The sequence below is a fragment of the Numida meleagris genome, chromosome 2, assembly GCF_002078875.1.
Source record: "Numida meleagris isolate 19003 breed g44 Domestic line chromosome 2, NumMel1.0, whole genome shotgun sequence".
Lineage (NCBI taxonomy): Eukaryota > Metazoa > Chordata > Aves > Galliformes > Numididae > Numida > Numida meleagris.
Genome location: NC_034410.1, coordinates 12,512,759 through 12,525,919, shown reverse-complemented (window position 1 = coordinate 12,525,919; position 13,161 = coordinate 12,512,759). Strand labels below are relative to the sequence as shown.

Genomic DNA, 13,161 nt, shown 5'->3' with positions numbered 1-13,161 from the left:
CTTTTTTTTTTTGCTATATTTTTCATATGGCACATAATTTTTTCACACACAGATTAAAAGGCACTGTAGTGAATCTATGCTAGTATCCCTCTCATTTACTTTATCTAGTGACACTATAAGTATGTGTGCTATTTTCAAACATCCATGTACAACTCTGAACTACCACTTTGGACAGCAACCTCCTGCCCTGAATCAAGATCAATTCAAAAACCATTTCTTTAAAACATAAACCTAATTTCAAAAACCCGAATCTTAGTGCCATAAATACAGAATAAATGTTTAGTACTCTTCGTTGTTTATTGTCTTTCATTTGCCTTCAGCAAAATCCACATAATAACTCATTATCACTTCACGATGCATTCCCTAGTTAACCACAGGAAGTTTACCATACCCTCCAGAGTACATACAAATGTGGTGCTACGTAAGAAAAAAGAGACAGGAACAACCTGAGTCAAAAAGAAGCCAAACCGTCCGTACAGTGAAGAACTGGAAAAAGATAGAAAACAGAAGAAAAGAGCTCTTCCCAAAGGCTCTTTCCTTTTAAAATTAAATATTGATCTGTGGACTTCTAGTGGTGATTAAATATCAAAAAAATCTACAAAAATATCGAAATAATCTTTCTATCTATCTATATGCACTCAAAAACTGGCGAAAATAGAGCATTTGAAGTTCGTATTTATCCTGTCAGTGACTAATAGCAGGAATAAGCATGAGGAAGCTCTTTTCTGCAGCAGACATTCAACTGTGTTCACACTATCAATAAACTTAAATTTCAATTATCTGCAGTGATAGAGTTAGTACTTTTAAAAATTATATTTTGCTTATCTGAGAGTGAATGGTCACCATGTTATCCCTCATGAACAACACAAGGACAAAACAACTAAAAACCTAACTGAGGCAGGGGAAAATATGGTTTAATTTATCGTCTGATATGAGTTAGTAGGGAAAAGAAGAAAAATGCTTCATGGGCTCATGTGGAAACAACACAGGTATCCATCCACTATCTATCTATCTGGGATTGTTTCTACCCAATACATCACGGAAAGAAAACATTTTCCAATTATTAATCAGTCTGCTATATTGTTTCCCAGTAACTGGGTGGTTTCACAAGCCACTGAACTATATCTTCAATATTTATAATAATCATTCCTATCTGTGAATTATGCAAGTTAAATTCCCTCAAACATCTGTTTGTTTTCTCTTGTAACATCTTCCTCCACTGTGAGGTTAAGAGACAGACTAGGCCTTCAGGCAGTAATAATGTAAGAAGTTAGCCTCATCTCAAGAGAATGAGATGTGCACTTAACCATAAGTCGTTTTTTTTTATAATCACATCAAACATAACATACCTGTCATTGAGTTTTACATAAATGATTTCTTATGACAGATATACTTCGAAGGTTATTCAACACCTGAGCACACATTATTTTTAGTCTTTCCAGCTTGAATATTTAAAGACATTAATGTTATATTCATTTCTAGAATGATGAGAGACACATCATATAACTTTATTTTTTTTATTTGACAAGCAGCAGTATCATGTTCATCTTTTTTTTTTCTTTTTAATGTAGATACAATTATTAGGTTATCTGTCATATTACAATATTTAGGTTTTCTTTTTTTTTTTTTTTTTAACTTTCTCTTAAGATACATTAAAAAACATCAACTGCAAACGTGAAAGGGGAGGAAAAAAAAAAAAGCATGGTACCCAACCAAATTTCCACATCTCAGCAATACTTCACTCATTCTTTTAGTAAAGTTTTAAGAAATGTCATAATGACATGAGCTTGAAATATCTATAGGCATTTTCATTGACGCTCATGACATGGCACTGGTGATGTTGTAAACAGCAGAAAAACAGGGGCTGCCAAGTGACCAATTATGGAGGCACAGGCCTGCCTCTTCCCACAGGAACACACCAAACAGCGACAGCAATGATCTCCTTACAATCATACCTGCAGGATAGCAACATCATGCTACATAACTGTATTCATCTGCAGAGGCCTGGCTTCGCTCTATGTACTGTTTGTCTATCAGAACTTCAATACACTTCTTAATCATGCTGATACTTGGGTTAAACCTAGCTCTTGATTGGCTAATTACCTGCAAAAGAAAGACGTTTTATGTGTTATTTTTATTTACAACAGTTATAAATGCTACAAAATAAAGCTCAGTAAGTGCTTTCATGCAAAATTCAGTTTACTTTTAAAAATAGGATTAAATAAAGCAAAGATGGTTAATTTACAACTGTCAAAGCATCCCTGTTCATCAATGTGAGAACACTTAAACTGACTGCTTAATTCATTGGTTCAATTTGACTGCATATTAACCAACTTTTTTCAGTTCTCTTGCTTGCTTAATTTGTCCTTGTAGAAGTGAAGATGAATATTAAATTTAAAATTAATCTAACTTAAATGTATTTCTTCACTTTTATTGCTATTAGCACAGTTTAAGCAAAGTGAAAGCTTTATAAAACCAGTTGCGTCTTTTCTATGATTTGTGCTGGGTTTTCCTAGACTGAGTACCTTTTGTTTCTGTTTATATACTTCAGTTGTTCTGGAATATGTAACTTATGGATCTCCAACCTTCCTTCAAATTACAGTAATCTTATTTGGAAAACAAATGCCTAAGAATGTGTTTCTCTTAGTTTTTGTAATAGTTTATATAATTATAAACTATTAAATTTCATTTCATTTTTCAAAACTACATCTAAAGTTGAACCCAATTTTCCTCATCATCACTTTTGTTATCCTAAAAATATAGAGAAGACACTTTTGCTTTAAAAAGTTCTGTAAGTCCTGTGTTTCTTTATAACATTATAGTCACTGCTAAAGATATGTAAGCTTATAAGTAGCAAATTCCCAAAAAATCTGACTGGAATGTTGTAGTGAGAGCCTATCCAGTTTTGAATAATGCAGTTTAAATGGGTTAAAATGCAACCTATTCCATTGAACTAGACGGTCGCACTACTTGAAATATAAAATTTTCAAGGACCTTGAGTATTTTCAGGACCTTGAGTATTTTCTTGGTCACCTCAGCCTAAATGAAATGCCCAGTGCTGCAGTTTGTTAGAATTAAAGCTAACAACCAGAGCTGTTAGCTACGTTGTGGTTAGGAACTTTGCAGTTCCATCTCTACCAAAAGTATAATGTTGCCCTTGTATCAAGTGAAAAATCCCCAAATATTAATGAGGCAAGAAAATATTAACTATTCATAGTAGACTGACTTCCATTCAAAAGACTCATTCTTACCCCTCAGGAAGTCATACTAGAAATTCTAAGTGAATTCGTTATTAATAAGTACATAAACCCTATGATAAATGTAACTGGAAGTGAGTGTGCATATTACTATAATTAGTAAAAATTTCACAAAAGAATGTGTTAAAAAAATAAAAAGGCTCTTGATAGTTAATAAAAACTTAATACAAGGCTAGTTGGAAAAACAAGGAAGCTGAGCAGTCAAATTATGCATTGTCTAAATGTTCAACAGAAGTTTCCACAAGGCTCTAATGAGAAAGCTGAGCGTGTTCAACCCAGAACCACTTGGCAATCTAAGCTTATTCATACAACATAAAGCAAAAGAAGTTACTGAGCTCAGTGGAGATGTAACTAAGTAAAATTTTCTCCTAATATGAAATTTTCATCTTTGTATTTACAACCTGGCAACAGTTTCTGAAAGCGCTCAAGAGTCCATGTATATCTCAGACTGTACACTAGAAACTTAAAATTTTAAGAACAGTAAGTTTAGCTGAAGGAGATAGAAAGTTTAGCTGAAGGAGATAGAAAGAAGACTGGCACGGATAACTTCAGTCAGCTAAAAATGTGGGAAAAATAACTCTAAGGGATTTTTGTACAGCTTCACCTTACTGCTTGAGATTGCACAGTTGCTTGTTTAAATCTACATCAATCCTCCACACTACATAACAACATAGGTAACGATTATTTAGAAGTCTAACCATCAGTTTTAAATGTTCTAATTAACCCAGAATATAAGTAATATTCAAAACTGAGAACTATGGACTAAATGAATATTTTCAAGTGTCATAAATTTTGTTAGAAGACAGAAAAATATAATTTAGGTTGATGAGGCTGGTGATAGACAAATGAACATCAACTTTATTCTCTACTGTTTTTCAAGCTGACTAGCAGTCACAATATCCATTTTCAGTGAAAAACTTGAAAGAGCTCCTGATGTTAATAGACTGTAGTATTCTGCAAGAGTATGGCATGAGCTAAACGCATCCGAGGCATGGCAGATAGTGCCTCCTGAGTCAGTCAAAGAGGGAAAAAAACATACAGGAGTTTTTGTTTCTAAGCTGTCAAAATGTGTAACCTCTTCCACCATTTAAACTGATTTCAAGTATCTTGAACATTTTCTAAGAAGTTGAGAATACAGGGGAAAATGTATTTTCAAAGATAAAACAGGGCTTGCCTACCGTTTTCTAGCTTTCAGAGAAAAGTCTTCAGAGTATTCCATCACAATTGCATGAATTTAAGTAACAGAAGAGCAAATAACCAAAGATTTTGAGAAGCAGTAAGGACCTATGCTGCCTCATCTTTTAGATGTTCAAAATCAGATTTCAAAAAGTAAGCTTGCTTTCAGGGCATTTGTGTACAAGCACTACTTCAAAATCCAAAACCTTCCAGATGTTTCACATTATCAGTCAGTATGGACTTACAGGCTCTCTTCAGCTGCTTATTTTGCTTAGGAAATCAAAATTAATTGGTAGGTGTGGTAACTATTTCCTTCATCACCACAGGACAGAAAGCACATAGATCTTAAAATGACTGAATGCCTCTCCACCTCCATGCTCAAAATGGTCCAACAAAGCAGGAAACCCTCTCCCACCAGTCTGCTCTGAGGCTATCCACCAAAGCTCAGGAGACACAAGAATGCCTTGAAAGGCTGAGAAAACTAAAACTAGGAACTGGTTGGTATGAGCAAAGGTTTGGTCAGAACAAGAAATGCTCTTAGGCAGGCAACTACCATAGATGGAAAAGTGGGAGAAAAATAAAAGACATAGCACCTTTTTCCCAGCCAGTCTATGACAGTTCACAGATCATTAATCTAGAATATAAAAAATCAAGGCAACTGTAGTGCTTAATGTAAAATGGAGATTAAGAGCATGTCTATGTACTCAGACAACTTTTAAAATGTAAGCCATGAATTAGAACAAAATGAAAATCTACAACTGGAGTGCAAAATCAGCTAAGTGCTTCTGTGGAAATTTCACATCTAAAATATTCATACTCAGGTGTCTTCAACTGACCCTACAGTTCTGGCAGTGATTCTTAAAGGATACGACATCTGCAGGCATAGAGGCAGCCAACAGGAAAGAACAAACACAGAGATGCTTAATACTTTAGTGCTAAGGTACATTTACAGGACTGAATGATCACAGCTAAGTACTATGTTTCAAAGTAGACTTTCACTAGCGAATTTCACTGAAGTACTAGTGTTGACATGGGAATTTTGTGGTTGGATGTTTTACCTATCTATCCTGAAGATTTTCAGGAAACCATGAAGATTTTCTTGAAATCTTAAGAAGAGAATTTTATCTTACCTCCTGAATAAGAGCATTATGTCTCAACACTTTACGTGCTTTCATGATACGGACTATAGCAGCTTGAAGATACATTTTTCTATCTTCATCTACAGCACTTCTGGTCTGCTCCATCTCCTGTGACATAGGAATAAAAGTAATGCTTTAAATGCAGAAAGCTCAATAAATATATCATAAATGTATCTTGAATCTAAACTTTTTACTTTATTAGAAGTGGTCAATTACTATAAAAATCTAGATAAAGTTCAATTTCACGTAACATGCTTCTGTAAATCAAAAATACCAGGTATCATGGCAAGTCAGAATGTAGGCAGGAAGAAGATATCCAAAGCAGTGCCTTTGCTAGGGAAAAATCAGGCAAAATTTACAATAAGGTATTGAGTTTAGCAGCACATACATCTCTTGTACAAAAAGATTGTGTCTTAGGAGATACAGAAGGAACCTGGATTATCAGCAATGGAGCTGATTTTAGTTGATGGGAAACACAAAACCATAGGAAAACAGTTTGATTGGTTCTGCTATTTCTGAAATAAGTTGCCAACAACTACCTACAGAAGTCTCATTATATAAGACAGGTTAAATGCCAATTCCATTTCCTACAGGAGAAATAGCTCTTGTTCATCTTTTTCTTATTATTCCCTATCCTACCTTTTTCTACCTATATTTTAAGTTAAAAAAGTTGCAGCACTTAAGCTGTTAATTTAAACAGTGATGTAAATCCTATACCTGCTTACACCAAATTAATATAATCAATTCAGTTTTAGAAAATTAAGCTTAATAAGGTGTTCAACTTACAAACATCAAAGAATACTCGCCTGTGGTGTGTCTTTCTGCATCGATGTAGTAATTTTAAATTTTGTTCGTTTACTGCTGAAGTTCATATTTAGTGAAAATGTAGACTCTGCCTCTACATCCTCCTGCAATAAAGAATCTTTTTAAAAAAGAAAATAGAAATGCAGCCAAAAAAGAATAAGCAGCAAGGATTTGCTGGGATAAGTTTTCTTAAAAAAATTCCATGTATGGGCTTGCATACATACAAGTAATTTCAGCAAATTTGTAATTGAAAATGTTAAAGAGCCACTTGAACCAGGTCAGTTTTTTAAGCTACAGTTTAACTAACATAGAAATGCAGTCTATTTTATAAAACATTATAAAGAACTCTGACAAACACGAGTATTGTTACTAAGTCAATATTATGAATAGAACAGAATAGTTCCAGTTGGAAGAGACCTACAACAATCATTGAATCCAACTGACAGCCTACTTTAGGAGTGACAAACCACTAGTGAAAACATATCATTAAGAGCGTTATCCAAATGCCTCTTAAACACGGACAGGCACAGGGCATCAACCACCTCTCTAGGGGGCTTGCTCCATTGTCTAATACCATCCTGGTAAAGAATTATTTCCCAATATCTAGTCCGAACCTTAGGAAGAATTACTTTACTGAGAAGCAACTAAAGCAGATTCAGTTTTAATACTTGAACAGCTGCTTTACTTTCTAATATTTCAACAGCTTATCTTAGTTGCAAACACTCTCCTTTTAAATACATTTCTGTCCCTGCAAAGAAAGTTAGATTTGCATTTATTTACGGCAGAACCTCAAGAGAGCAAAGTTTCACTCATAAATATTACTAAAGTTGCCTTTATTTAAGGAATAATGCCTAAACATTTTATTGTGTTGTAGCAGAAACAGTTGATGGACTGCAACTACTATAGTTCCAGAACTACGTGTAATTTCTCATTTTTTCCCCAGCTGAATCTCCTTTTTTCTTCCCCACCCCCCCCAGGCCAATGTCCATTTCTTTCAATAAACGGTAACTGCTCCCAGCAGTCCCAACACCTCTACCTTCACCTAACAGGACAACCTGACAGATCTTTGCAATTTCCAGGCAAGAGTCTGTACAAGTATTACCAATCACCAGCAGAAGAAAGTTACTGGGCTTCCTAGACACTGGAATCTTGCCAAACTATGCTCGCTTCAACTGCAAATACTTTAAGAGACTTAGTCAATATTTATCTAAAAATATACCAAAAATGAATAATTTTAATTTTATATTCTGCATTCTTTATTTGAATACAATATCCAGACACGGTATAGAAAATTTAACATGAAAGTGCAAAGATCAAAAGCTTTAAAAATATAAGCTGTCATTAAATTTTAGCACTGTTGTGCTTTCATGGTTGAATATAAACTAAAATAATTTACTTGTGTTGTGCATGAACTCAAAAAGAATGATATTAATGAACCAACAAAGATTTTGTCAAAAGTTTCTTTCAAAAGCTAACTACAACCTATAATACATTGTACTTTGCTGTGCAGCTCAGAAACAGGCAGAAAGAAGTATATTTAATTTCACTGCTTAAGACACTGGCTTATCCAATACTTAAGCTGATAGTCTATATACAGATCAGCTCTCAAATTACTGGATGGAGCACAAAAGAAACAGAATTAGCAGATATGTTTGAATACAATGGCCTGTAAGTTAAAGAACCAGAAAGTGCAGTGGTAAACATTAAAAGGTGAAAGGGTTGGAAAGCTATACCATTCAATCTTCAATAACATGTTCTTGAATAAACTAGTAAAACCATATGCAATAGACATAAATAAATGTAAATCCTTTAAATAGTGGGCAACTTTCTAAGATTATGAAAAATCTCACTGTTTTCTGTAATAGCTTCCAGTGTTATATTTCAGTCATGGTTTAACAAACATCTTCCCAGCCACTGTTCCAACCTGAGCTCATTTCTAGATATTTGAAGCATGTCCTATGCTTCAGCCAAGCATCAGATCTTCCTTGTGATCTCATTTTTCATTTTCTAATATTTTCCTGGTTAAAAAAAAAAGCAGCTGTCAGAGCAGCTTTGGATTACTTCTCGTAAGCCATGCGAAGAGCTTATCAGTTTCTTCTGCTTGATACTGTCTGAATAACTCAGGCTCCCTGGGCTAGTTGGAAGTGCATGCTAAAGTTTGTATTGTACGCACAGGTACTTCTACAGTATTTCATACAAACTTCTGTGCCCTTTGCTGTATGGGAAAAAAGGTAAACAATTTGATGTAGATCATATAAAAGTATGAGGCAGGGTCAGAAACAGTACCTCTCTCAACCATCACCTTAACCACAAACACAGCTCAGATATTTCTGGAACTCCATGAAACTCACTGAATGAGTTTGGCAAAACACAGCAAAAATCCTCTCATACAAGCCCTCCTTGCTCTCTGTCCTCCTCCCTCCTTCTTCTGTAACATGTCAGCAAGGAAGAATATGGCTGCTGTTACTTTTGGTCTCTTAATGCCACAGATATATTTTAAGGATTTCTTTAAGACTCATTGATATACCAGTCAGCACCTCCCTTTAGTCCTACAACTTTGAAAGACATGTATTTGAAGGGTATTCTCATCCAACAGTAGTGAGTCAAAAGCCACATGAATGAAATGCAACTGAAACAATAAACAGTTCTGGCGTTATTACCTTTGTAGCAGACTCTGCTGTTAGAGGCAGAAAGAACAAACAGAATTAAAGAATCACAGAATTGTATGGGTTGGAAGGGACCTCAAGAAATCATTGAGCCCCATCTCCCTACAAAGGCTCATTTCCTAAATAGGTCACATAGGTGGGCGTCCAGAAGGGTCACAAACTCACAAACATAGTCTGACTTCTTCCCATCTCTTTCTTTATAAGTACAGATTTATAATTGTTCACAAGATCAGTAAGACAGTTCAAAACTAATTCTTCTGTATTAGAAAGCCCTCAACAAATAGTAGAATCATAACACTGAGAACATGAAACATTTTTATATCATTACTGCATACCTTGTCTGAGTCATGGTTGATCATTTTAACGTCGAGTAAGGATTTGATAGTTTTTGTCAGTTCCTTTTCATTCATTTGTGTACTATCTTGAAGCTCCTTATAACTGACAGTTTCACTGTTGTTGAAGGCAAGCAACACTGCCATTTGGTATGTTGTGACCATGGCTACATAAGGTTTGCACAAATAATTCATTTTTACTTCACCTATAATGATACAAGTAGTATTTTGTAAACAGACTGAATGCAATGAAATATCATCTGAAACTTAACTCATACAGTTCCTACACACATGCAGTTCCAGACACGCAATTCACACCTCCATATGGCATGGGAACGCAAAAACTGACATTGTAATTTTACACGTACAGGAGATAGTTTGCAAAAATCAAATTCTGATTAATAACAAATACTAAAGTAGTAGTGTTTTTAGGAGAAAACAGGAAAACAAAAGAGTTGAAATTAAATAACATAATTTATAGTAATAAAGAAAGGAAATTCCAAACAGCCTCAACGGTTTGCAATGCAGAAGCTTCAATCAGTAACGGCTTACACAGAATCACAGGAGAGCGATTACAGGAAAGCTGTTCCAAGGAAAGATTTAAAAACAAAATGAAAGACTCGACTTCAAAAAAAAAAAATCACAATACTGCTAGTTTCTTTAAAAGGCAATGAAGAACGTCCATCAAATATGTATAACTTGAGTTTTCCCTGGATTTAATAAATCACAGGTAACATAGGCAAGTTTACAAAACATACACTTTGGAAATTCTAAGCAGCAAATATTAATTACTTTACAACACAAATTACTCAATGATGCAAAAAGAGTCAGCTGACTTCAGATGCAGCATAACGTTCCACTTCCAATGTCTATAATCACTTGAAAAGAACTTCCAACAACTGTCAGTTGTATAGAGCATGTTTAGCAAAGCGCTTATTCTTACCTGTACAAAGATAATGTAACCAAGTAAGCTTCCTTCCACTAAAATGCTGACTGTAGAATAATTCAAACTGCAAAACAAAATGAATTTCAATTAGTCACACATATAAACTTACAATAGTTTATTATCACACTACCACTCCACTGAAGAAACACTGGTTTTATGTTCATTATACTAGATTCAGACATTGATGATGAGTCTATGATTGCATCTTCCTTCAGAAGATACGTGATGATTGAGCATCATTTACCAAACTACTTAAACATATTAACAGACCACTTGATAACTAAGTCAGAAAGATTGTTGAGATATTCATGCTCTCAAATCATAAAGTACAGTAGCTAAAAGTAGTGTTCTGAAGTATTAGTTCTACTGAATCCAACAGAACTCCTCAGAGTTTAACAATCAATCTTGTTACATTTTAATATTCTGTTTGTTCCAATTCCATATAAAAACATCTATTTTGTGGCTTTGATTTCCCATTTCACTAATTTTTTTAGATATCCTTCAAAAACTGTAAGCTTTTAGTTAAAAGATATTTCCTCCAGTCAGCTACACAACAGCTCTCAAACAGAATCTCACCTTACATTCCTCTACAAATTTTTAGGGGATAATTTCAAAAAAACAAGCTTGTAAGCAAGCATAACATTAGTCACTCCTCCAATTTGAGTTCAAGGCTAGATAAAACTACACAGATGAAATACAATTTTATCTAAAATTCAGGATCTTATCTAAAATATTAAGAATTAGTTTTAAAGTTAAAAATTAAGGAAGTTCATTTGATTCTATTTATAAGTATCTTCTTCGTTAATCACTGAGTTGAAAACAGTTGTGAAAAATAAATTAAGGTTACATAAATGCACACAGAAAGCAGTATGTCATTTGGGTGATGTTTCCAAATTTCATATAACTGGAGAAAGAGTAGCCATGAATTACAAACAAAATGAAACAACTCAGGCTTTTCTCCATTAAAATGATCTTGGTGGTTTCTGGGGTTTTTTTTTGGTGTTCTTTTACATTTCCACATGTTTACAAGAAGCCTCCTACTAACCTACCATCTGTACACTTTTTTCCAGTTCCTGAGGAATTGCAAATGTAGAAGAAGGAGCCTGAGTTAGAGGCCATGCACCAGCCTAAGGGTATCAGGAAAAATAAAAGTATTAACATTTTCATACAGTGTATACTTCAATAAAAAAACTATAACACTACTGGAAAGATTTATAATGCTTATCGTCGTTAGACAATCAACTCAGACTAGAAGTTTTACTGCTCCTTTTTTAGTACTCACTACACATCCCCCAGTAAGACCTTAATTCAAGTTAAAAACACATGGCATTTTACATCACTACTGGTTAGTATGGTAACAAGTTAATTCTAAAAAGATGAACTATGAAAACAAAACATTCCACACTGATCAAAAGGTGTCGTATGAAAAGTACTTCTAGTTCGAAAAATACTTCACTTGTTATCAAAACTTAAAAATGAAATACAAGTAACTCAACAGCAATAAACATACATTAGTACCTGTAGAACATATATCTGAAAACTAATTCCCAAATCTATAATTGTGTCCTGGTTTTTGATAAAGTTGTTGAACTTATTGTTGAGATCAGCACTAACACTCATGTCTGTATACATTCGATGAAGCTTGCTGGTAAATTCATAGCCACAGGCTTGCTGTGAAAAAAATATAGTTAACAAGGTTTATTGTGAAACGACATTTATTATATAAATAATGCACATTCGTACAATTACCACTCTAATACGAAAATCTAGTTGGTAGAAGTGTTAAAGTATTTAACAATAGTTATAATAAAAAACAAACACTACAGAAGAAAATTATCAAACTTATCTTAATTCCACTTTCTATTCATTAATTTGCATTAACAACTTTATTTTTATAAAATTAAAAGCTGGTTTATGATAGACTGCTTGGTGCTTTTCCAACATAAATATGAGGTATTTAAACACACTTTATAAAACTAGCTCAAAATTTAAAAAAAAATGAAACACCTCAAATATATGAGAGAGACTTCACAATATATTTTTCATACACTATGAAGAAATTAAGTTTTCCTTTCAAGTACTGATAACATAATCTACTGATTGCTAAGTTATCTCTGGCACCATCTGCTGCTTCCTCCTGACATTACATACTCTTACACTTGTTTACTTTGCATTAGAGCAGTATTTACATTACCTTTAGTTTATTAATCATGGCTTCTTCAGAGTCCATAGACATAGACAAACCATGAATTAACCTTTTTGCCAACATTCTGGCATAGAACTGTATGGGAAAAAAAAATCAGCTATGAGGATTTTTAAAAGCATAACCATATCCATCACATATTATTTAAATTTCAATATCCAGAGTTACCTTTTGGAATACATCTTTGTCATCAATGTACTTGAAAACAGTAATGAAACTTGTAAGTTTGTCTTCTACTTCATTCTCTGTCATTCCTTTCGCTGACTTCTTCAACAAGTTGTCACAGTACTTGGCCAGCTCAAGTTAAAAAAAGAGAAAACAAACCCAAACCTACTTGTCAAGCTTGAGAAAATATGTATGCCAACATACTCTTAAATTCTACACAAAAGTAATTCCATAGTCTACTACAAAAGCTGTACTCATATGTAAAAGACAGAAACTAGATCCACCAGAACCACAAACTCTATACAAATATTGTAACAGTTTTATTTGTTTTGCATGCCCTCAAAACGTGTATGTGGGTTAAGTAATCACTACTGAAATACTTACATGAGGATAATTTAGTAAGAGAAATGGATAATCATGTGATGGTTGCTAATGCCAACTCATCTGACAGTTACAAAGAAGTATTACTACGT

The 13,161-nt window shown here is 33.9% G+C and overlaps 1 protein-coding gene across 4 annotated transcripts in view; it reads right to left on the bottom strand.

The window, feature by feature from the left end:
* CUL2 (cullin 2) overlaps positions 1,595-13,161 on the bottom strand; it is a 51,180-nt gene continuing 39,613 nt past the window's right edge. For all 4 annotated transcript variants that reach the window (XM_021386838.1, XM_021386839.1, XM_021386837.1 and 1 more), the window contains 9 exons: positions 12,692-12,820; positions 12,515-12,601; positions 11,839-11,991; positions 11,370-11,447; positions 10,318-10,384; positions 9,378-9,580; positions 6,379-6,480; positions 5,564-5,680; positions 1,595-2,103 (listed from right to left, as the gene is read on the bottom strand). In XM_021386838.1, coding sequence (XP_021242513.1) covers positions 1,972-2,103; positions 5,564-5,680; positions 6,379-6,480; positions 9,378-9,580; positions 10,318-10,384; positions 11,370-11,447; positions 11,839-11,991; positions 12,515-12,601; positions 12,692-12,820 — 1,068 coding nt within the window. In that variant the 3' untranslated portion in view covers positions 1,595-1,971. The remainder of the gene's footprint in view (positions 2,104-5,563; positions 5,681-6,378; positions 6,481-9,377; positions 9,581-10,317; positions 10,385-11,369; positions 11,448-11,838; positions 11,992-12,514; positions 12,602-12,691; positions 12,821-13,161) is intronic.